Source organism: Cucurbita pepo, chromosome LG14 (assembly GCF_002806865.2).
Source record: "Cucurbita pepo subsp. pepo cultivar mu-cu-16 chromosome LG14, ASM280686v2, whole genome shotgun sequence".
NCBI lineage: Eukaryota > Viridiplantae > Streptophyta > Magnoliopsida > Cucurbitales > Cucurbitaceae > Cucurbita > Cucurbita pepo.
Genome location: NC_036651.1, coordinates 2,226,487 through 2,251,706, shown reverse-complemented (window position 1 = coordinate 2,251,706; position 25,220 = coordinate 2,226,487). Strand labels below are relative to the sequence as shown.

Here is a 25,220-nt window from a genome sequence, read left to right as displayed (position 1 = left end):
GTCACAGTAATTTGAATAACTTATAAGAAATGCTTAGTTTTTTTCTCCAACCAACGTGGGTTCTCATAATCTACTGTCTTTAGGGGGCCAATGTTCGATGTCTAGTTTTGATATAATTTGGTATTCTTAGGGAAACAAATATTGTCAGCTTTGGTCCGCTACGTATCACCATTGAACGTGGATTGTGAGATTTCACATTGGTTGGAGAGGTGTGAAAATGTCACCCTAACAGACGCGTTTTAAAATCGTGAGGTTGACGATCATACGTAACGGGTCAAAACGGACAATGGTTTCAAAGTGACATCCGGTCTTGCATTTGTGTATAAAACCCCATAAGTGGCCACCATGAGTCTCCACCATTGGCTCCTAGTTTGGTTGAAGAAGGAAACTAAACAAACAATGGAAGGCATGAACAACATCACTAAGGGAAGCTCCATTGGAGCCCATGGTGTTGTTCCCGACAAGTTCAGAGCTAAGTTGCATTTGGAGGCTCCCACGGTTGAATGGAGGTATGGGAAGCCACCCACTTATGAGTCTGCTAACCACCTCTTTGAAGAGGGCCGAACCAAGGTTCGTACAAAGAATACCTTCTTCTCTTTGAAATTATGTGTGTAATTTAAGGTGTTTTTGTTTATGATTAGGTGTGGCCAAAAGGATCTCTTGAAGAAACAGTGCAAAATGCTGTGAAATCATGGCAAGTGGAGATCAACAACAAGACTAGATTACAAGATTTCAACACCATAAACCCTCAAAAATTCAAGTTTTTTGTCAATGGTAAAGTTTTTTCTTATTATGGTTAATGGATTTTGTCACTCGAATCATTAGGTTAAACGGTGAGAGATCCCACCTCCATTGGAGAGAAAAACGAGTGGATTGTGAGATCCCATATCAATTGGAGAGGAAAACGAAACATTCTTTATAAGGGTGTGAAAATTTCTATCTGATTCTTAACATGGTATTAGAGTCATGCCCTAAACTTAGTCATGTCGATGGAATCCTCAAATGTCGAACAAAATATTATGAGCCTCAAAGGTATAGTCAAAAGTGACTAAAGTGTCGAATAAAGGGTGTTGAGCCTCGATCAAGGGGAGGCTGTTCGAGGGCTCCATAGGCCTTAGGAGAGGTTCTATAGTGTACTTTGTTCGAGGGGAGGATTGTTGAGAATTTGTGGGATGGAGTCCCGTATTGGCTAATTTAGGGAATGATCATGGGCTTGTAAGCAAGGAATACTATCTCCATTGGTGTGAGGCCTTTTAAGGAAGCTCAAAGCAAAGCCATGAGAGACGCGTATCGAACCCAACCCAACCCAACCCAACCCACGAACCGACTACTAATAACAGTTGATGGAATGAGTTTGCCATAAAAACTCCAATTTATATGTATGATATGTAGGAAGAGAGGGGCTTACAGGAGAAGAAGTGGTGAGGATTGGCACCTTCAATGCATTGCTGAAGAGTGCTCTACCAGAGGAGCTCCATCACTTCAAAGCACATGAAGAGACATTTGAATCAGCTCATAATGACTTCAAGACATGTTTTCCAAGAGGGTTTGCATGGGAAGTCATAGAGGTTTATTCTCCTCCTCCTTTGATTACCTACAAATTTAGGCACTGGGGTTACTTTGAAGGTCCTTACAAAGCCCATTCCCCTACTACTGAATTGGTTCAATTATTTGGCATGGGAACACTCAAGGTAAACTCGAGATTTATTGAAGTTTTCGTATCAATTCACAAGTATTCGTGTCAATTTGTGTTCTTATCGACTAATTTCAATCATAAAATAATTGTTAGGTTATGGAGTCTGCTGCTACATAGCTAACTCAATGATTATACCGGTAAAAGGTTGAATAGAAGACACAGAGTTGTTGTTATAGGAAATAGTGACGTTTTGTTCTAGAATCACTGAATGCTTATAAATAGATTGTTTTCTGAACTATATATGCACCGTTAAGCAGTGCTTTGAAAATGTTTTTTTTTAGAAGTCATCGGTAGAAACTTTTAAGTCAATATTTCTAGTTGCATTTTCTCTCTCCTGTTCTCGTCTAGATCGAATGTGTGCGTTGTTGTGCGATCCTAACAACAGTGACTTGATTCTCTTCCTTTTTATTTTTTTACCCGCCTCATTACTTTGCCGAATTCATATGTATTAAAATTAGAACGGATTTAAATGTTATATAATGATATGATATTTGGACAGGTAGATTCATGGATGAAGGTTGAAGAAGCTCATTTTTACTTTGATCCAGCTGAGCTATTTGGAAGTCTTTTAAAGGGCAACAAAATTGCTGCTTCATTTGTCTCTGGCTGCCCATTCTCTGATGCCCAGAAGTAGCTCAAAAGAACACAAAAATGATGGTTTGGAATGGAATAAAATGTGTTATATCAATATCCCTTTGGTCGTCTTATCTTTATATTAAGAATAAAGAGCTTTGCAACAATATCCATTAGCTTAGCTCAGCTGTTGGTTAGCAGTTCTTAGGTTGTTATGTTTGTTAATTGTACTCTTTTCTGTCGGTTGGTTGGTTCTTATTAAATATCAATAATAATAATAAGTTGTTTATGGTTGTGAATTAGGGTTCAGAAACATTACTAATTTCAATTCGTAAGTATATGAACGTACATCTCGATGTTTGTAACAGCTCAAGTTTAGTGTTGGCAAATATTGTTCTTTTTAGACTTTTTCTTTCGAGCTTCTCCTTAAGGTTTTAAAACGTGTCTTTTAGAGAGAAGTTTATACACCCTATCAGAAATGTTTTGTTCCTCCCTCTCACTGACGTGGGATTGCACAATATCTTTTGTCGTTCTAAAGGATGTCTTCTAAACCCTTAAAACTAAGTAGAAATAATGTTTTTTTTTTTTTTTTTTTTTTTTTTTTTTTTTTTTTTTTTTTTTTTTTNTTTTTTTTTTTTTTTCTGGCAATGACCTCTCAAAATTTAGTAGAAAACAAAGAATATATAGAAACCCTAGCCACTCTGTCGAGATGCAGCACTTTGACCCGTTACGTATCGTCGTCAGCCTCACGATTTTAAAATGTCTCTACTAAGGAGAGGTTTCCACACTCTTATAAGAAATATTCTTGATATGAACCAAGAGACATCAATCATACAATATGCTTTAATAAAGATGTGAAGAAAATATTCTTGAAATTATCAAAAGATATTTCAATTCATACCACATTGGAGAAGAATGAAGTTTCATGTTATAAATTTTGGGTGGATTATAATTTCCAGTAATTTAGAGTTATTGTATTTCATTAATGTATTTCTTTTATTTATTTAGGTTACAATTATAGAACTGTTAATTATGGCCATTAAGTATGAATATTACCACTCTTCTGATGCTTTTAATAGTTTCAGTTTCATTTTGAGGCTATATAATATATGTTGTCTTCACTAGAAGACTTGGAAAATATAGTAAAAGAACCATTTGTGCTCTTCTTTAGCCAATTGATAAGTTTCTTTGCAATTTTATGTAGTTTATGTTGCATGTAGAANTGATAAGTTTCTTTGCAATTTTATGTAGTTTATGTTGCATGTAGAACCATTCAAGCTCGACATGATCAATCTTGCTTGTGGAGTGATTCGAATCTCAAACAAGTGTTCTTGCATTGAGATATTTGATCAACAAAAATCATTCAAGCTAGACATGATCGATCTTGCTTGTGGAGTGATTCGAATCTCAAACAATGTTCTTGCCTTGAGATATTCGATCAACAAGGTAATCCGAATCTTACTCCCCTTGTAGTGATTTCCACGTATCAATTATGTTCCTCTCTTCAACCGATGTGGGATCTAACAGTCGAGATGTTAATGGCAATGCCTTGACACTACATATGAAAATCATAAAAATGTGCACTCCACGTATTTTTGAGTGATAGAGTTTATATTATCGCTTGTGACTCTTGAGGTTTGGTAGCACGAAAAATGGCATTGAGAAGCTCGGGTATTATATTTAATGATAATAGACTTTATAATACACATAACAACGACTTAAGTTGTGGGGCTCGAAATAAAGGTTTAGAGACTTTTCAAGTAACGATCAAAATTAGGTTGTGCAACTATGAAAGCAATTCACGTTACGTTACAATAAAAGTAAAGATAAGTAGACGTTTTTAATTAAGCTAAACCAAACAATATCTACTAGTAGTGGGCAGAGTCATTCATCGAGCGGTGTGGAAACCTCTCCCTAGTAACGGAATAAAGTAGACATTTTTACTTTTTTTATCGATAAATATAGAAAAAATAATATTTTGGTGGGAAGATATATTTTTTTTTTTTTGTTAGCTAATTGAGTTGAATTGTATCGGTATCATCCCATATTTATTAACTTATTTAATGTATTCTTAATTATATTAAAGTTTATGCATTATTATCAATAAAAATTATAATTGTATTAATATTAGTTAATGATTATAAATTTAATTCAAATATATCTTCTAATCCACAACTTGTAAGTCCATGAATTTTACAACCATCGTGTGAAAAACTGACCACTAAAAAGCTTAATCAACCCAACCTAATCAGTTGTTCGATTTTGATTGGATTCATAAGATTGAATCGACACGATAACTTAGGTTAAAATCTGTAACGGTCTAAGCCCACCGCTTGTAGATATTGTCCTTTTTAGACTTTTCCTTTCGGGTTTCTCTCAAGGTTTTTCAAATGCATGTGCTCGGAGAGGTTTCCTCACCCTTATAAAGAAAGGTCCGTTCTCTTCCTCAACCGACATGGGATCTCAAATGTAACGACCCAGTTTTCCTTTCGGGTTTCTCTCAAGGTTTTTCAAATGCATCTGTTCGGAGAGGTTTCCACACCCTTATAAAGAATGGTCCGTTCTCTTCCTCAACTGACATGGGATCTCAAATGTAACGACCCAGTTTTCCTTTCGGGTTTCTCTCAAGGTTTTTCAAATGCATCTGCTAGGAGAGGTTTCCACACCCTTATAAAGAAGGGTCCGTTCTCTTCCTCAACTAACATGGGATCTCAAATGTAACGGCCTAGATCCACCGCTAGCCCGTTCTCTTCCCCAACTGACATGGGATCTCAAATGTAACGGCCCAGATCCACCGCTAGCAGATATTGTCTTCTTTGAGCTTTCCCTTTCAAGCTTCCCTCTGCTAGGGAAGGTTTTCACACTCTTATAAGTGGTGGTTTGTTCTCCTCTACAACCAACGTGGGACATCACAGCTTCTATCAATAACATGTTCTCCTCTTTAGGCTTTTCTTTTCGGGTTTCCCTCAAGGTTTTTCAAACGCCTGTTTGGGGGAGGTTCCACACCCTTGTAAAGAATGCTTCATTCTCTTCCCCAACTGACGTGAAATCTCAATTTTTGTAAACAGTTCAAGCCCACCACTAGTAGATATTATCTGCTTTGGCCCGTTACTTATCGTCGTCATCCTCATGATTTTAAAAAGTTTCTACTAGTGAGAGGTTTCCACACCCTTATAAAGAACTGTCCGTTCTCTTCCCCAACTGATATGGGATCTCAAACGCTTGCTAGGGGAGGTTCCACACCCTTAAAAAAAATGTTTCATTCTCTTCACCAACTGAAGTAGATATTATCTGTTTTGACCCCTTACTTATCGTCATCAGCCTCATGATTTTAAAACGCGTCTGCTAGTGAGAGGTTTCCACACCCTTATAAGAAATGTTCCGTTCTCCGTAAGAAACTATATTCGAAAACATTGAAGAGAGAGAGAGAGAGAGAGAGAGAGAGAGAGACATGATGCAGTCCTATAAAAGGCCCCATGAGTTTGCTACTCAGTTCATCACCACAGCATAAGATGAGCTATGAGGAAGGCATTATGGGTGGTGATAAGTACAGAGCTTCGTTGCATTTGGAGGGTCCAACAGTTGAATGGAGGATGGGAAAGCCACCAAATTATGAAGCTGTGAACAAGCTGTTTGAAGAAGGAAGAACAAAGGTTGGTTGTTTCTTGTTGTTTACCAGATCTAATATCATTTGTGTTGCTTCATTTGTTGTGTTCTTCATAGGTGTGGCCAAAAGGATCTGTGGAAGAACAAGTGCAGAATATTGTCAAATCATTGCAAATGGAGTTTGCTTACAAGACTACACCACAAGATTTCAAGAACATAAACCTTCACAATTTCATAGCTTCTATCAATGGTAATTCATTTGTTTCTAACACATTTATCTTCTAAATATGTTCTTTTTTCACCGGTAAACGATAAAAATGAATAAATAAATTCAACTCCACCGCTAGTAGATATTGTCTTCTTACCGGTTTTACTTTCGAGTTTCCCCTCAAAGTTTCTAAAACGCGTCTACTAGAGAGAGGTTTTCATACTCTTACAGTGAATGTTTGTCATCGCTGACACATTGCCCGCTGGCCACCTTTTAAAACGCGTCTGCTAGAAAGAGGTTTCCGTACCCTTATAAAAAATGTTTTTACTCGTTGGCCTGTTGGCCACCCTTTAAAAGGTGTCTGCTTGGGAGAGGTTTTCGTACCCCTTATAAAGAATGTTTTGTTCCCCTCTCCAACCGAGGTGAGATCTCAAAATTCACCTGGAGTCCACCCCACTTCAGGGTCAGCGTCCTCACTGGCACACCGCCTGGAGTTCATCCCACTTCAGCGCTTAGCGTCCTTGTTGGCACACTGTCCAGTATCTAGCTAGCTCTAATACCATTTGTAACAGCTCAACTCTCCAGTACTGCCCTTTTTGGGGTTTTCTTTAGAGTTTCCCCTCAAAAATTTTAAAATGAGTCTGCTAGTGAGAGGTTTCAATACCCTTATAAAAAATGTTTTGTTCCCTCTCCCAATCAAAATTCACCTCGAGTCCACCCTACATCAGAGCCAGCGTCCTCGCTAGCACACCGCCGGGAGTTCATCCCATTTCAGGGCTTAGCGTCCTTGTTGGCACACCGCCCAGTATTTAACTGGCTCTGATACCATTTGTAACAGCTCAAGTCCATAGCTAGCAGCTATTGTTCCCTTTGCGCTTTCCCTTCCGAGCTTCCCATCAAAGTTTTTAAAATGAGTCTGATAGGGAGATGTTTCACTACCCTTTTAAAAAATGTTTTGTTCCCCTCTACAACTGATGTGAGATCTCAAAATTCACCTGGAGTCCACCCCACTTCAGGGCCAGCGTCCTCGCTCGCACACCACCTGGAGTTCATCCCACTTCAAGGCTTAGTGTCCTTGTTGGCACACCGCCAAGTATCTGCCTGGCTCTAATACCATTTGTAACAGCTCAAGTCCATGGTTAGCAGCTATTGTTCCTTTTCGAGCTTCCCCTCAAAAGTTTTTAAAATGAGTCTCTTAGGGAGAGGTTTCAATACCCTCGTAAAGAATGTGTTGTTCTCCTCTCCATCCGATGTGGGATCTCACACCATCACTAGCAAACATTGTCCGCTTTGACCCGTAATGTATAGCCGTCAGCCTCACAATTTTAAAACGCATCAACAAGAAAGATGTTTCCACACCCTTATAATAAATTGTTTCGTTCCACTCTTCAGCCAATATGGGATCTCACAATTTCCATCTAAGTTGATCATTTAGCTTATTTGTAGAGTTCATATCTTTCAATCTATTAAGTCGGGTCTAACCTAACACAAAACTAACCTAACTCGATTCATAAACACCCTTAATTACATGTAATTAAATTGTATTAAGAGAAGTAGCTTACAACCATTACTCTAAATTAAGCATTAAAAGATGAATTAATTACAGGAAGAACAGTCTCATGTGAAGAAGCATTGAAGCTTGGAAGCTTCAACACATTTCTGAAGAATCCTCTACCAGAGGAATTCCATTACTTCAAACCACAAGAAGAGACATCTGAGTCAACTCATAATGACTTCAAGACATGTTTTCCAAGAGGGTTTGCATGGGAAGTCATAGAGGTTTATTCTCCTCCTCCTTTGATTGCCTACAAATTTAGGCATTGGGGTTTCTTTGAAGGTCCTTACAAATCCCATTCCCCAACCGGCGAAATGGTCGAATTCTTCGGCATGGGAATTCTCAAGGTAACGTCGAGATTCAATACCCATCTTTCTTATCAAAACATTTCTTATAAGGGTGTGAAAACATTTCCCTAATAGACGTGAGACTAACGATGATACGTAAGAGCCGAAAACGGACAATAGGTGCTAGCAATGAACTTAGACTGTTACACTGAGAAAAGTTGTCAAAACCACCACACCTGAATGGTGTGAAAGTTCTCTATTTATAATCAAATATATTACAACGATATGGAAAGATATCCAGATATTTGCGTATAATAAAAGATTAAATATGATATATATGGTAAACTATAGTTCAATACTAAATATCATTAACACACACAAACGTATCTCTATACATATTTAATGTCACGCTCATAAATGGTCGGGGTCGGATCAATTTGTGTTCTGGTCGACTAATCGAAATGATATTTATTTGGACAGGTGGATTCATCATGGAAGGCTGAAGAAGGTCATGTGTTCTTTGATCCAGCTGAGCTATTTGGAGGTCTTTTGAAGGGCAAGAAAACAGCTGATTCGTCTGCCTCTGCCTGCCCACTCTTTGATCAGCTGAAGTAGTTCCACAAACACAACAAAAGTTGGTCTAAAATGAACAAAAATGTATGTCTCAGACATTCACACCACTATCCATTAGTTCTAATCTTGTTTGTTTGTAGTTCTTACGTTGTTGTTATATTTGTTCGTTGTATCGTTCATGTCGGTCTATTAAATATGAATGATAATAAGTGCGGTTTGCGTATGATATTAAGTTGGAATGGTTTTCACATCCTTATAAGAAATGTTCCATTACATTCTCTAACCGATGTGGGATCTTACAATCTACCCGACTTGAGGTCAGCATCCTTGCTAGCACATTGCTCGGTGTCTTGCTCTGATACAAAAAAATATTTTCTTACGTCAGTGTCTTGCTAGCACATTGCTTGTTTGTAGTTCTTATGTTGTTGTTATGTTTGTTCGTTGTAATCTTTTATGTTGGTGCATATTAAATATGAATGATAATAAGCCGTTTACCTATGATGTTAAGTTGGAGCGGTTTTCACATCCTTATAAGAAATGTTTAGTTACATTCTCCAATCGATGTGAGATCTTACAATCTACCTTATTTAGGGTCTGCGTCCTTGTTGGTGCACTGCTCGGTCGGTGTCTTGCTCTGATACAAAAAAGTATTTAAAATGAAAAGAAAAATGTTCTAAGTTACGAGAATTAAACGAGAGGCTGAAGGTATGCACCTTGTATCAAGAAGTGTTACCGGGCAAAGCGAAGAACGGTAGATAGCTTCTCCATCCTAGTTTTCATCTCTCGTTGAATTTTTCTATGTGATCGAGAAGATTATTTCTCTGTGAGAAACGTATATGTATATGTGTATGTGTGTGTATATATATATATATACCATATTGTTGTGTAAGCTTTGCAATCAAATTGATATAAGGTGCAATAAATGAAAATGGTTAGAATATAAAAGATTAAATTGAAAAAATAGTGAACCAGCTAAGAAAATTATATATATGGTTATTAATCACATTAATTATATTGTATTTAATAATAATAGACTCTCTAATACACATAGCAATTAATAAATTAGGGAATTTCATTTATGTTTGGTATTAAAAAATAGAATGTCATTAAATTTTCATTTTAAGTATATTAAAATAGTTTCGTCCAATAATAATTGGTATGTTACAAAAAATTGTAATTATTTTCATTTATTTCTATTTAAATAAAATTAATCTTTTCACAAAATGAAAAACTCTTCATATTAATAAAAATTTGTCACCGATTATAGAATTTTAATTTCTGTATTTAAAGAAATTATACAATATACGAAAATTATACCTTAATTTAAAATGATTTTTTTTACGAATGGTCTAAATTAATTTACTTATAAAAAATTTATAATTTTAATTAATAAAATTATTAGTTCCAAGTAGTAGACTCAAAAAGCTTTTTGATTGATTTTGATTATAATTTTTTTTTTTTTTTTTTTTTTGTTAGATAAACTTAACTCATATGTACTATTAATTAATTAATTAATTAATTAATAGTTTTATTTAATTCTTGGAGTAGGAATAGGCTAATAAATAATTGATTTAATTTGATTTAATTTAATTAGATCAAGTTATCTCGAACGATATTAAAAAAATGACGAAATATTAAATAAAACAAAGTAAATATTAAAATTGAAAAACGTCCTATATATATACTACCTATGGTCTAAGAATTTAAACACAACTATCCTATGCATGTGTCATGACCTTTATTTTCTATAAAGTTGTCACCCGTACAGGAGTGTCTTGCTGAAATAGAATTAGCACACGACTTAAATATTTTAAGAAATACTCACAGTAAGTGACTCCACTACTAGGGTTAAGGAATGCAAACACATGCAATTTATGATTAGAGTTAAAACTATCATAGAGGTGACCTCTCGTCTAGACAAAATTGGATATATAGTATTTCCCTACACACGTCTCATACATGGGAGCGTGAGCCCCCAGGGAGTTTGCACCTCCTGGACCTATCATAGTTGGGCTAGTTGTTCGTAATCAAACGTCCAGAGGTCAGCAAAACTCTGAGTATCATGTGACGCATGATGATGATCATCATCATCGTAATGTACACATCCATACACATCATCATAAATTGGGAAGTAACCGAAGGTATATGAACACACAAAATGCATGAGGTCCTATAGTTTTCATTTTTAAATCATTCTTATGACACAACCCTGTGCATCATTCAAACATTACCCTAGATAACATACATGCATTGGCCTTCATATGTTCATCATCATCATTAACATTTATTCGGGTTCTGTCTTAGAAAACTCGTCGTCATAATGCATCATGACATTTAGTACATACACATCATCTTAGTATAAAATATCATCATATTAAGTCATCTCATCATCATACATCTTACATCATCATCATCATATAACATCATCACATTATCATATCATCACGTTACATAAATCATAAATGACACATGCAAGGGTCATTGGACACGTGCTGTCGTACATAAGACAAGTCTTCCAACTGAGCCGATAGTAAGACCACTTACATAGTTGGCCTTAGCGGACGTTTTCTATCCTATTTTTAAGATTGACTTAACTTTTAACTTTATCTATGGAAGTTGGTAACAACCTACACTGAGGTATTTCAACCTATTAAGAACTTCCATCTAGAAAAGTACATAAAGCCGGGTAGAGGAGTAGAAGGAATCCACTTTATTTATTACTATTTTTTTTTTTTTTTTTTTTTTACCGTGGTTATAAAGAAAATGTATTTCAAAGCATTGAAGAGAGAGAGATGAAGCAGTCCTATAAAAGGCCCCATAACTTGGCTACTCAGTTCATCATCACAGCTCCCAGTTTGGTTGAAGGAAACGGAAGCCATTAAGATGAGCAGTGAGGAAGGCATCATGGGTCCTGATAAGTACAGAGTTTTCTTGCATTTGGAGGCCCCTACGGTTCAGTGGAAGCGGGGGCGCCCAAGTTATGAGGCTGTTAACAAGCTTTTCGAAGATGGCAGGACCAAGGTTTCTTTGTTTTTGTCTCCCTTTCATGAACTCATCTCTGTTGCTTGATTTGTTTTGTTTATGATTAGGTGTGGCCAAAAGGATCTGTGGAAGAAACAGTGCAGAATATGGTAAAAACATTGCAAATGGAGTTTGCTAACAAGGCTAGATTGCAGGATTTCAAGATCATAAACCCTCACAAATTCCACATTTTTGTCAATGGTAATTTAATTTCTTTGTTTCTTACTTATGATTGTAATCAATTTAGGTTAATTTCATGTCTCTCTGGTAGTGCAGGAAGAGAGGGAGTCTCAGGTGAAGAAACATTGAAGGTTGGAACCTTGAATGTATTGCTGAAGAACTCTCTACCAGAGGAATTCCATTATTTCAATGCACAGACGGAGACATTTGAACTAACTTGTAATGACTTTAAGACATGTTTTCCAAGAGGGTTTGCATGGGAACTTCTTCAGGTTTATTCTCCTCCTCCTTTGATTGCCTACAAGTTTAGGCATTGGGGTTTCTTTGAAGGGCCCTATAAAGCTCATTCCCCTACTCGTGAAATGCTCGAGTTCTACGGCATGGGAACTCTCAAGGTAAAGTCGAGATTCTGTGCCTTTACGCATATTTAACGTCGGGTTTATGAATGTTCAGGTCAATTTGTGCTCTCATCCACTAATCTAAATCAAACTTTTGACGTCCTAAACCCCTTCATTTTTATCTTTTCACCAGCTTCATATTATATACTATTGGATAATAATGATATTTGCGCAGGTAGATTCATCAATGAAGGTTGAAGAAGCTCATTTCTTCTATGATCCAGCAGAGCTATTTGGAGGTCTTTTGAAGGGCAAAAAAACTGCTTCTGAATCAAAAGCTGTTGATTCATCTCCCTCTGGTTGCCCATTCTCCAATCTCCAGAACTAATTCCACAAACACAAAAAAAAAAATGTTTGTCTGAAACAAGATATATATATATATGGAGAATAAAGAACTTTGTAGCTCACCTGTGGGTTTGTAGTTCTATGTTTGTTAATTGTATCCTTTCTGGTGCATACTAAATATGAACGATAATAAGATGTTGAATTATGCTCTCTTCGACTGTAATTATGTGAAATGCTACCAATATTTATGCATGTAATATTTGTATGCCAAATACCCATCTCAGCAAAATAGACATACCACGAAAGGAGTGTAGAACTCGAGGCTCGAAAATACATCAATATTGTCAGCAAAGTCTGAATTTTACATAGTTGACTTGTTTGCTGGATTAGAACAATCATTACACAATTGTTGTTCTACTGCAGCAAGAGTGCAATTGTGACAAATGATATCATATTCGCAAGAGTGCAATTGTGACAAATGATATCATATTCGCAAGGAAGAAGCATAGAAACTCTAACAAATCATGGAATTCCTCTAATAAATCACAGTATAATTTGAATTCTTTAGTACAAGAATTAAATTAATGATTATATAAGCTACAACTGCCCTAATGCACAAACTTTAAAAATTATTATACAAACATGATTGTGATGTAAAAAAAGATTGGAATAAACCAGAGTTAAACAAAGACCTCACTTCGCCGAAGGTCTGCCTTTGGGTCCATCCCATTTTGGCATTCGTCCATAAGAGCTAAACTTAACATTTCAGTACAGAACTGATCGTCTGGTTTCAGCCACAAAGCCTGATTCACAAACAAGAACATATTACGGAAAAATCAGATCCATGAAGCCTGAAATAAAATAGAAAGCACAATTTCTCAATATTAACGTCCTTTCATTGCATGAAAATGGCAATACCATCAGTACATTATGTTACAGACGGTTTCCATTAACGTTTTACTGCATCTGATTTATTCTGATGTCCCCAACAGGTTAATATCAATGGTCTCTTATGACTCACATAATTGTCAAAAATAAAACCCATCACAACAACTAATACAATACAGTAACACTTGTGTGAAGGTACACAAATCAGTAAATAAGACAGATTTGTAAGGTAAGTGTGAGAGCTCACATGGGTTGGAGAGATAAACAACTAGTATCAGAGTCCAAATAGGACAATATCTGCTAACGGTGGGCTTGGGCTGTTACAAATAGTATCAGAGTCAGACACCAGGCGGTGTGCCAACGAGGACGCTAAGCCCCGAAAGGGGGTGAACATCAAGCGGCGTGTCAGAGAGGACGTAGGCCCCAAAGGGAGTGGATTATGAGATTCCACGTTGATTGAAGAGAGGAACGAGTGCCAGAAAGGACGCTACACCCCGAAGGGGGTGTGGATTGTGAGATCCCACATCAATTGGAAAGTGGAACGAAAATGAGTGTCAACAAGGACACTAGGCCCTAAAAGGGGGGTGAATTGTGAGATCTCACCTCGGTTGGAGAGGGGAACGAAATATTATTTATAAGAGTGTGAAAACCTCTCCCTAACAGACGCGTTTTAAAAACCTTGAGGGATAACCCAAAAGGGAAAGCCCAAAGAGTACAATATCTGCTAGCGATGGAGCTTGAGCTGTTACAGTAAGGATGCATAATAGTCACGAAACTAAAACCAACTTACCTTATGGTAATATGTAATGGCTGCAGTAAAATGATCCTGCAAAACAGGCCAAACAAAATTTTATTTTAAGAACCTTAGACACAAATATAGAAATGCGTAAACCAGATACTCCAAGTGTTTGAAATATTCAAGTACCTGCAAATGATAAGTATATGCAAGACCAGCATAAGTGCTAAGGCTTCTTGTTGATAAGGCAAGTGCCTTCTCATAGTACATGATTGCTTCACGGTACATCCTAGCACAAAGACAAATAGGGTCAACCAAATTTGAATGAAGCCGGTAATAAATGCACTAATATAAACATGTTCCATAAACTTATGTACAAAATATAAATCACAGAAAAATAAGGTATTCAACATTTATTCAGCAAAACCTTTCATAGAAATATAGGGAAATCATCTGAAAAAAACATCTCAAATGAAAAAATTAAACCAGTGATAAGTTTTTTAAATAAATTTTACCACCATACTTTAGTTTTCGGTATGAATGGGCGAGATTAACGACAGTAGGCTCCCACATTTCACTCAAAGGAGATGGGATACAGGCCAAAGTTTTCTCAAACCACCATGCTGCTTTATTGTACCTAAGGATAAAATAGTCACTTACATCAACAATTAAGATGAAACCATCAAAGAGTAGAAATTAAGACAACAGCAAAGTTCTATGATCTTGTTTTGTACGTAATCTCAATATACATAAAAATGAACCACTATCTGAGCCAGGAAGCAGACCTTCAAACAAAATTATTGAGTGAAAAATCAAGATTTAAAGAGAATCAAGAGAGAAAAATATAGATACTCTTTCATGTCATAAGCAACAACTCCAAGCTCATTGTAAACAAGAGGATCTGATGAACAAATTGTCTTTGCCTGCACAAAAAACTGAACAAGAAAAGACCATTCAGATGTTAACATTTTGAGAGACAACAAATGAATAAGAAGACTACTCGATATTTTTTTATCAGTAAGAAAATGTAGGTTAGACTAAAGAGGGCAACCAAGAACCGACAGATACAAGACATGAATGAGATTATGTAACAGCCCAAGCTATTGCTAGCAGATATTGTCCTCTTTGGGTTTTTCCTTTCGGGCTTCCGTTCAAAGTTTTTAAAACGCGTCTGCTAGGAAGAGGTTTCCACACTCTTGTAAAATGTTACCCTCTCCAACCGATGTCTCACAATCCACCCCCTTCGGGGCCTAACGTCCTGGCACTCGCTCCTCTCTCTAATCGATGTGGGATCTCGCAGATGTGAACAAATAATTAAAATCTTAAATAATTTTATATTCTCAGGATTCTGCCATCATATAATATGGGGCCTAAAGATTGTGAAAATACATAAGGAATTGAGAATAAGAAAGAAATATGCGTGCCAGGTTTGTCAATGATGGCATGAGGTTTAGGTAATACCTGCTCAGCAAGCTTGAAGCTGTGAGTTCGCATATATTCCATACCAATGTACAATGTTGGTAAATGACACCTGGAATAAAAGAATATCAAGATTCAACCTGTAGAAGGGAATTTCATGAAATAAGAGAACTTACAAATGAACAACTACACACAATTTTTACAAAATGACAAAACTCAAAATTTCCATCATTTATCATTTAAAAAACTAAACAGATAATAAAGGTATTGCTTAATAACCTAAATAATTTCACACCTTTTGCTACAAAATTTTAAAAACAAAACATAAAATAACTTTAGAATTAAAAAATTAATTACCCAGGAAACAATCGAGCACCAGTGCGATAGGCAGACATGGCTTGATCCCCCTCTTCTTGAGCAGCATAAGCGTTACCATAACCTATCCAAGCAGGTGCAAATGTTCCATCCAGACTTGTGGCTTTGCTGTAGAATACGATAAATAATAGATATCAGAAAAGAGTGTTAGTATCGAACTAGGTTTGCAAGGTAACACATGAGAAATGGTACAGTAGTAATAACAACCGACAGCAACAGTCACATTCACATTCACCTGAAATAGCGACGCGATTGATCATACTTTTTGATACAGAAGTAATAGCAACCAACAGCAAACCATGACAAAGCCCTGAAAGGATATCCAAAATAAGTGATGAACAAATAGCAAAGGGAAGTCCAAATCTAACAATATTATGGGTGTGATCCCTAACTTATCAAATCATGCTTCATCCAAGGAAAGCAAAATCCTTTACTTTTCCATGAAATATTTACTTCAAATAAGATATTGTGAATTTTTCAACAACTGAAAAATATAAAGTTCAGCTACACAAAACACTCACTTTTGAGGATAGTCCTTGACCAGGTTGCACGCCATTAGATAAAGTTCATTCGAATGTCCAAGCTCCATCGCAGCCGCTAAATGTACCAGTGTACTTTTCAAATGGAATGGATCTTTTTCAAGGAGACTGTAAATGGAAGGGGAAAACAAATAAATAAATAAAAACCCAGGTAGGAAAAAAAGAAAGGATAGTTCTAACGAAACTATAGGAATATATTGATCTAGTTTCCTAGACAGTTATAGACTTACACAGAGGTAAGTTCAAAGCATTTCTGATATTCACCACATTGATGGTAGTATTCAGCTTTGCAAGCTAAAAGATCGGTGTTAGTTTTTAAAGTACGCGTAAATGATGGATCGTAACTTTCAGAATTACAACTTTCCCTTTCAAGTTCTTTGAATCTCGCTTCAATAATATTTTCTTTATCATACTGGAGAACAAAAAAAGAAACAAATTAGTGAGAATTTTACAAGCACACAAGGGAAAAATGTTGGAAGTAAAAAAAAGAGAGCATCCTAACAATTAAAATGAGTAGTATAAAATTGTTCAGAATTTATTACTCGTAATAGAAGAAAAATAAGTTGCATCCTTCTTACCTTCTTTATTAAGCATGCATAAAATGATGATAGCCATCCATCTTCGGGACCAAATTGCAATGATAAAAGTAGACTTGATTCTGAAATTTCACATCATATAAAAGTAGATTACTAATAGTCCTAACGAAAGACGGGCGAGATTGAAAAAAAAAATGATAAGTCAAATATTTCATCAATGAACAATTGACAGAATACATATAAGTATCAAAAAGTTCACAAGGTGTAAGCCTCTTATGGTTCAACGAAGACGCAAGTCTCGAGGCTAAACGTTAGAATATTGCCACAGGGCATAAACCTCAATAGCTTTTTAAAACGTTAAATGCGTAGTATCGAGGTTTACCTTCATCACAAGTCAGCATGTGACTTTCTATTAGGCACTCCAAAGCCTGGACAAAAATGGACATAAAAATGGTATCTATTAAAAGAAAGAAACCAAAACATGAATAAAAAAAGTTACGTTTCTCTTACAAATTAATGGCTACACCAAAAAAGGAAGGAGAGATTTTGTTGCCTGATCTTTGTAAAAGGCCAACGCATTAATTAACAGCTTCTTAAACTACGACATACAAGAATGGTAACAGTACGCTAAGCGGAATAGGTTCAGAAATACCAAAGTTCGGCAAAGAAACATATTTACCTCATAACATAGAGGGTCAGCTTTGATAGCAGCTTTATACCTAAACACCATTTTCAAAAAATCATGATAAATAAATGACATCATTCATTAATTTGAAGTTTCAGAGTTTAATAACTCTGTAGGTTCTGGTTAAGACGCTCATGGAGGTAAAAATGTGTTCATAAACTCACCAAAGTCGAGCCTGAGTGCGATTTTCCAGAGCTTCATATGCCTTGCCTCTTAAAAAGCATGTTGCTGCGGCTATCTGTTATAAGGTAGGAAAACAGAGAATCCCATTGTGAAACTAATGATCTAACCATCCTGAAAGTCTTAAACCGAGAGTGTTCTTTTAAAATAAGTTGATATGTTGTAAGATAACAGTACATTAATCTCACGATCCTCGGAATCTTTGTCGAGGTACATGCCACTGTGATCCTTATTATCAAGAACATTGCCATGCTCGTCCACTTTGGCATCACCAAGCATCATGAGGCATTGGTCCCACTCCTTCAATTCCTCCTGGTCAATCAAAGATTTAAAAACGAATGATATTTATTAAAAACATAAGATCTGTGTAACAACCCAAGAACACCGCAAGCAGATATTGTCCTCTTTAGATTTTTCTCTTCGGGCTTCCCCTCAAGGTGTTTTGAAACAAGTCTACTAGGGAGAGATTTTCACACCCTTACAAAGGGTGTTTCATTCTCCCCCAACCGATGTGGGATCTCACAATCTGACTCCATGCCCAAAATGTCTTATCCTGTGTTTCAAATCTCTGAAGAAACTGAATTTCCGGTAATCAAATTTTCCTACTGCAAACAACTGATCCAATTCCATTCAGAGTCCCACAACATCATAAACAGAATTCACAAGAAAAACCCCTAACACATCAAATCAAAATCTATACGAAAAAAACACAGGAGGTCTAAAATCAACAGAGAAAAAAAAAACACAGATAAACAGTGAAGTTCCAAGTAAGCTTACGAGACACTTAGCAGCAAGGTAACGAAACCGCGGATCGCGGAGGACGATCTTGGAGGCATTAAGGAGGTGAAACGCACGACGAAAATGGCGGCCAAGAAAGAGGGCCTGCGCCTGCATGTAAACGTCGGCAGGGTCCTCAGTGAAAGCGGCAACTTTGTCAGCGAAGAAAATGGCGGATGAGTAGAGATGCTTGCTCACGCAGTCCCTTACTACGCCTCGGAGCTTCTCGATTTCTTCCTCCCTCATTCTCATGGATTTCGATAGCTCAAAAGAAGTGAGATTTGTCGAACAGTAGAGAATCGAAACGCCGAGTTCCTCCGATGGGGTTTCGACGGTCTGAAATCGAGAGGGAAAATTGAAGAGAACAAAATTGGGCGGGAGGCCGTGTGTGTCTGTGTTTATGCGCATGTGGTTTTTGGTTGGGCTTATAATGGGCTCTGAACTTCAACCCACATATTACATTTATGACAATTTCTAAATAATAATAATAACAAAATTAATTTTTTTATTTTTATTTTAAATCTCACCTTTTGAATGAGATTTAAAAATTAGTAATGTTGTATTAAATTATTTTATTTCTAATTCAATCTTTTATCTTATAAATAAATTTTGAATTACATTCCCCTTAATATACTTTCAATTATTCAAATTTAGTCATTTTAAATTAATTTATATCAAAGTTAATTAAATAATAATAATTCCAGGTAAGAAAATACAAGTTCCAAATGAATGAAAACGTGACTGAATTGGTCCTAGTCGAACATAATATGATAAAGTAAACTTAATACTGTTGAGGATTATTAGGAGCGAGTCCCTAGTTAATTTAGTGGAAGATCATGGGTTTATAAGTGATGAATATATCTATGAGGTATTTTGGGAAGTACAAAACAAAACTACGAGAGCTTATACTCAAAGTGGACAATATCATATCATTGTGGAGAGTAATCACTAACATAGTATCAGAGTCATGTCAATAAAATCCTCAAATGTCGAGGGATCCAGAGAAAGGAGTCGAGCCTCGATTAAGAGGAAGCTATTTGAGAGCTCCATAAGCCTCCAAGAAGGCTTATAGTGTACTTTGTTCGAGGGATGAGGAGCTATTCGAGAGCTCCATAAGTCTCCAGGAAGGCTTATAGTGTATTTTGTTCAAGGGGTGAGTCTTTCCTAACATAGTATCAAAGTCATGCCCTAAACTTAGCCATGTCGAGGGCTCCATAAAAAGGAGTCGAGCCTCGATTAAGAGGGAGCTATTCGAGAGCTCCATAAATCTCCAGGAAGGCTTATAGTGTACTTTGTTCGAGGGGTGAGTCTTTCCTAACATAGTATCAAAGTCATGCCCTAAACTTAGCCATGTCGAGGGCTCCATAGAAAGAAGTCGAGCCTCGATTAAGAGGAAGCTATTCGAGAGCTCCATAAGCCTCAGAGAAGGCTTATAGTGTACTTTGTTCGAGGGATGAGTCCGAATCATGANAAAAAAAAAAAAAAAAAAAAAAAAAAAAAAAAAAAAAAAAAAAAAAAAAAACCGCCAAAAACTAAAATATTTGACAGTATAATAACAAAAATAGGATAAAAATCAGAGTAAAGGGACCAAAATGATAATTTTTTTTCCCGAAATAGGCAGGCTAAAAAGTAATATAAGTGTTACAAATATGAAGTTCACAGCTCAAAGAGCCATCATAACCGACTTAAACAACATATGAATGAATATGAGGGTTCATCAACATCATTATCATCGTAGGACATCCATGAATGCTTATACAGATCAAAGGGGTAGTAGTAGAGGCTAAAATGGTGGACATTTGCCATAGAAACTTGAAACCAAGATGCTAATAATGACACAACAGCAACCACGAACCAATCATGTGGCTAAGGTACACTCCTCTTTCTGTAATGCAGCAAGATTGAACGTCTTGGGGATATATATATATATCTTCCTTTTTCTTCATAACCATCTTCAAGGAAAGAATATATTACATTACATGAAATCGAAAATCATCTAGGCAGATTACCGAAGTTAGCTCGAGCAACATTTGATTCTGTTTAAACCCGATTCGTCTTTGATGTTTATTTTCTCCCCCTGGGCAGGGACAGAGGTAGCAGAGCCATTTTCTCCGCCTTCAACCGCCTTCTTGCTTACAATGTGATAGATCTGAGTTAGGACCTCAGCGAATGCTTTCTCGACATTGACTGCTTCTAGTGCAGAGGTTTCTATGAAATATAGTGATTCCTTCTCGGCGTACGACTTTCCATCTTCGGTTGGAACAGCAACAAGGTGGCGAAGATCGGATTTGTTTCCAACAAGCATCACAACGATGTTGGAATCTGTGTGGTTCTTCAATTCTTTTAGCCACCGGTCGACGTTCTCGAATGTCGCATGACGAGTGACATCGTATACGAGGAGTGCACCAACTGCTCCACGGTAGTAGGCACTGGTGATGGCACGGTACCTATAGACACAGAACCCATGTAAGATCTGAATAGCTCATTCAATTTAAAGAAAACTTGAGAGATTGTAAACTAGATCGCACAATCAGTCTACCAGACTCTTATTGATGAATGATGAAGCCATCTTCTTAACTATTAGAAAAGAATTTTGCGATCTACTAATCAACATTCATGAGCATCATTAAAGGTATAACAAAAACAAATGGTAAAATCATAGTTAATCGAAAGTTAGAAAACACATCAAGAATTGCAGATCATTTCATTTCCTTTGTCAGATGCTTATTTTGTGGAAGGGGTCAGTGGCACCTTTATATCTTCTAGGCAATCCATCATAGAAGCTTCAGTTTTTATGAGAGCTTGGGCTAATTAGACAAAACCAATAAAAGTTCATAACAAAGTGATTAGGAGCGACGACCTAACTAGAATAAGATCTGTTCTATAGGTTGTACCATGGTGTCATCGAGTGAGTTCGAGTGAGAATAGTAAGCCCAAGAAACTATGAGAAAAATGTAACAGCTCAAGATCCCATCGGTTGGAGAGGGGAGCGAAGCATTCCTATGGAAAATTCTCCCTAGCAGACACATTTTGAAACCGTGAGGCTAACGGCAATACGTAACGGGCTTGGACTATTACACAAAAGTTTCACATACAACGAGATCCAGCAGATGGCATAGTTTCTCTTGTTAGAAAGAGACTCTAAACTACTTCTAAGTCATTATAGCGTCAGTTTGAGCTTCTCTTAAAACAGGAAATCAATGGCATTATTGTGTTCAATGACCCTGCTAACCCAGAATAGAAACTTCATTGAAATGATTTTTTTTTTTCTCCAGGAGATATTTTGAGAAACAAATCAAAAGGTCGAAGAGCTACAATGCATGAAAGAGAATTTCAACATATCCCCCATGGAAAACAGGAGACGAATTCCTGTAGAAGGAAGCCAGATACCTTTATACTTTCTCGGGAGACAGGGGAAAGAATAATTGGAAGAATCAAAACTTTCTGTTGCTAATTCAAATTAGAAGATATTTAAAAATGAAATGGCTCAGAGGAGCACACTACTTCACTAACATCTAATCAATGAATTCTTCAGTGCCTTCTGAATCTAAGCTTTTTTAACCATCATCAACCAGCGTTATTACCCTTCCAACCATGAAAGTTGAAGAACAAAGCCGCAACAAATCGCAGTAAGAAGACATCAGAACCAACTTCGAGAGCATTAAAACACTCGATTGAACCATAAGAACACAAGATTGATAAGAAAACACCTCCCATCAAACAGATCTAGGTTATTACAACCCGCTCGGCGAACCAGAACATGCTAATTAACCAAACTCAGAAACCAGAACACTCAACCAACACAGAAAACAGTAAGCAGCAACAATAATCCAAAGCGCGAAGAAACAACTCAGACAGAAATCAAAGGAAGGAAAACCAAGGAGATAGCAAGAAACGAAGATAAATCAAGATGAGAGAAGAAACAAAACCTTTCTTGGCCAGCAGTGTCCCAAATCTGAGCTTTAATAACTTTACTATCGACGTTCAAGGTCCTGGTGGCGAACTCTACACCAATGGTGGATTTGGACTCGAGGTTGAACTCATTCTTAGTAAATCTGGACAGCAAATTGGACTTGCCGACGCCGGAATCCCCAATCAGAACCACCTTAAAAAGGTAGTCGTAATCATCATCAGCTCTGTAACCCGCCATTGTTGCTTCGATTTACTTCAAACTTTACGAGGAAGAAGAAGAAGAATCGAACCAGAGAGAGCGAGAGAGAGAGAAAATAAATGAAATGCAAAATCAAGTGGGAGGAAGTGCGTGAAATCAATAAAAGAAAGGGAAGTTGTGAAGGAAGGTCCACGTTTGCTTATTCTGGACCTGCACGCTCCTTTCCCTAATTATTGGTTTGATTGGGAGATTATTGGTTAGTCAACTAGATTTTGAGTCACGGTTGACCCGAGCGACATATGTTCAACCCTCCGACCCTATTCCTCATAGAATATTCTAGAAAACATAAACGACGCAAGTTTTAAAAAACGTTCGAAAATCAATTTAAAAAAACAAATTTTATAGCTAACAACAAGCAAATAAGCAACGACCCTAACACCTAAATAGAAAAAAAAAAGACGATAAGACTTTAATTCTCAACAATAATTTAACTGTGACAACCTAGTTTAACACATTTCTCGAGTAAAACAGTGGTGTCACGTCCGAGACGAGGCTAAACAGAACATAAATGAATTCATATGTTAAATGGGACGGATATTAGGTAGGGTTTAATTCTCGACATTAATTTGACGATGAAGTGATAATTTAATATAACATTAAGACTCTCGAAGACTCTCGAACATATAAATGACGCATGAATAAATTGAGATTTCATGTGAACGACAGATATCAATTTATAAAAACTTTTATTAAAATTTATTTATTTATTTTTCTAGTTTACTTCCAAATCACTCCAAATTAACTTTCTTTGGACTATAATAACTGTTTCATAACGGTCTCCAAATATTTAAACAAATCACATTTTGACCCCTTTAAATATTCTATTTTACATTTTTTCCCCAACGTCTTCAATCAATCTAAAAAAGGCGCGCTCACGATACCTTCGTACGCTGCAACACTTCGTCTTCGTCGAGAAGTTTCTCTTCTCCGTCGTCTCTCCGATGCCAACCTCTGCCGATTCTTCTTCTTCTTCTTCTTCTTCTTCTTCTTCTTCTTCTTCTTCTTCTTCATTTCTTGATTGCGCTACTCCGAGGAGTCTGAGCGTTCAACTCGTGTCGAAATCGGCGTCGGATCGCCTTCTCGGCAAGTTTTTCGATGCCTCGAAATTCGACTTCGATTACGAACAGAGTAGTTTGTGGTCTCCGCCGATTCCGCGGCGAGTGTTTCTGGATTCGCCGGTTGATGTTTGCTCTGGTTATGAGGTTCTCTCGAAGCTTGAGAATGCGAAGAAGGCATGGAGGAAACTTATAACCTGTTTCGGAGTAAGTGCTCTCACGATCTCATTGTGATTTACGTAGTGACTGCTCTGTTTCGTTTTATTGTTTTCGAAATCGATTCGCTCTAATGTGAAAGAACCTGCAGTAGATTCAGGATTGTTTGAGAAATCGTGAAATCATTGCGTTTTATGCTTGAAACTTGAAACAAACGTATTCGCAGAGAGTTTTTATTCAAGCGAACGAGAAATCGAAGAGAAAAGGAAACAGAAAAACTATATTTACTTACTCATAATTGTCGAAGTAAAGAATTAGAATCATACATAAACCGCTATTGTCTACTTATTGATTATAAGCATGATTTTCATTTTCAGCCTACAAATACGAACTTCAAAAGTGTATGAGCTTACTTGTAGATATCCGCTGTGGTTATATGCATATGAGTGTGGAAGTTATCTCGTTATTGTTGTTTGATTCTAGTTGGAAATTTCTGGTGTTTATTGCAGGGATTTTGGTGTTCTTGGAATCATTGATTCCACCTTACAACTTTTGAGCAATTATCTCCCATTATGATCCGCGATTCAAAATGATTCGGGAAAAAAAAAAGAAGAAAGAAGAGAAATTAGGCTTCTCTTATGAGTTTCTGTTAATTGTTTTCTTACCATTGAAGGAAGAAAAAGAAGAAATCAAAATTCACGAATCTTATAATTTTACTTCCATTTGTCAGAAGTATGGAAAACATGAAGAATATTCACATTCTTTGGCTTCTCATTTTGGCACCGCAGAATTTGAATTTGGTATATACAGTTGTCCTTCGATCTCAGACATGCTCAGTACTGTTGCAACTGCAAGGGGGGGATGTTTAAAGCAGAAGAACGAAAGGGAGATTCAGAAAACTCTGCAATTGTCTGGGCAGGTAAGGCCAGAATATCTGCCTTTGCTTTTTGGTTAAGCTAAAGCACATTCGGAACAGCCACCTACCTACACCATGCACTGCTTTTTGCTTTTTCTTCTGATTATAATCCTCCTTTTGTCTATTGTAAGCTTGGATTAGATTCCTTTCAATTCGTACTCTTTTCGTTCCTCATACATATTCATACATAAAATGTTCACTAGTGCTGTTGGTGAGTAGCTAGATTAGGCTTACTTTTGTGCTCTCTGATGTCCTTGAATTCGATTCCCAAATTGTTACACACCCATTCGGACACTTTCTTTGGGCAAGGTTTATTAGATTTCACGATAAGAACCTTCCCATGCTTCCACCTAACTGTGATTCATATTGTGGAGCTAAAACTCCAATATATTTCTTTTAGGTAAC

General features: G+C 36.7%; 6 protein-coding genes across 7 annotated transcripts; 4 read left to right on the top strand and 2 right to left on the bottom strand.

The window, feature by feature from the left end:
• The first annotated feature begins 364 nt into the window (after positions 1-364).
• Positions 365-2,433, top strand: LOC111809822 (pathogen-related protein-like). The gene is made up of 4 exons (XM_023696261.1): positions 365-570; positions 642-774; positions 1,393-1,691; positions 2,196-2,433. Exons 1-4 carry the CDS (start codon positions 400-402, stop codon positions 2,328-2,330), a joined length of 738 nt encoding a protein of 245 aa, XP_023552029.1. The 5' UTR covers positions 365-399; the 3' UTR covers positions 2,331-2,433.
• Positions 2,434-5,708: 3,275 nt separating this feature from the next.
• Positions 5,709-8,754, top strand: LOC111809821 (pathogen-related protein-like). The gene is made up of 4 exons (XM_023696260.1): positions 5,709-5,922; positions 5,993-6,125; positions 7,690-7,985; positions 8,406-8,754. The coding sequence occupies exons 1-4, from the start codon at positions 5,746-5,748 to the stop codon at positions 8,538-8,540; spliced, it is 741 nt and encodes a 246-aa protein (XP_023552028.1). The 5' UTR covers positions 5,709-5,745; the 3' UTR covers positions 8,541-8,754.
• Positions 8,755-11,341: 2,587 nt separating this feature from the next.
• Positions 11,342-12,605, top strand: LOC111809730 (pathogen-related protein-like). Its single transcript, XM_023696129.1, has 4 exons — positions 11,342-11,519; positions 11,588-11,720; positions 11,796-12,094; positions 12,273-12,605. Exons 1-4 carry the CDS (start codon positions 11,382-11,384, stop codon positions 12,423-12,425), a joined length of 723 nt encoding a protein of 240 aa, XP_023551897.1. The 5' UTR covers positions 11,342-11,381; the 3' UTR covers positions 12,426-12,605.
• A 290-nt stretch (positions 12,606-12,895) lies between these two features.
• LOC111809729 (anaphase-promoting complex subunit 6-like) lies at positions 12,896-18,902 on the bottom strand. The gene is made up of 16 exons (XM_023696128.1): positions 18,518-18,902; positions 17,918-18,052; positions 17,725-17,798; positions 17,555-17,594; positions 17,258-17,303; positions 16,918-16,997; positions 16,570-16,751; positions 16,322-16,447; positions 16,036-16,110; positions 15,783-15,908; positions 15,468-15,537; positions 14,859-14,941; positions 14,530-14,643; positions 14,196-14,295; positions 14,061-14,096; positions 12,896-13,185 (listed from the first exon to the last, which is right to left on the bottom strand). Exons 1-16 carry the CDS (start codon positions 18,767-18,769, stop codon positions 13,063-13,065), a joined length of 1,662 nt encoding a protein of 553 aa, XP_023551896.1. The 5' UTR covers positions 18,770-18,902; the 3' UTR covers positions 12,896-13,062.
• A 1,194-nt stretch (positions 18,903-20,096) lies between these two features.
• On the bottom strand, positions 20,097-22,781 carry LOC111809908 (ras-related protein Rab11D-like). Its single transcript, XM_023696377.1, has 2 exons — positions 22,447-22,781; positions 20,097-20,964 (listed from the first exon to the last, which is right to left on the bottom strand). The coding sequence occupies exons 1-2, from the start codon at positions 22,665-22,667 to the stop codon at positions 20,532-20,534; spliced, it is 654 nt and encodes a 217-aa protein (XP_023552145.1). The 5' UTR covers positions 22,668-22,781; the 3' UTR covers positions 20,097-20,531.
• A 753-nt stretch (positions 22,782-23,534) lies between these two features.
• Positions 23,535-25,031, top strand: LOC111809909 (protein DSE2-like). 2 transcript variants are annotated; one of them, XM_023696378.1, is made up of 2 exons: positions 23,535-23,950; positions 24,630-25,031. In XM_023696378.1, exons 1-2 carry the CDS (start codon positions 23,630-23,632, stop codon positions 24,852-24,854), a joined length of 546 nt encoding a protein of 181 aa, XP_023552146.1. In that variant the 5' UTR covers positions 23,535-23,629; the 3' UTR covers positions 24,855-25,031. The 2 variants fall into 2 exon arrangements, with proteins under 2 accessions (XP_023552146.1, XP_023552147.1); XM_023696379.1 differs by having other exon boundaries at positions 24,409-25,031.
• The last annotated feature ends 189 nt before the right edge of the window (positions 25,032-25,220 follow it).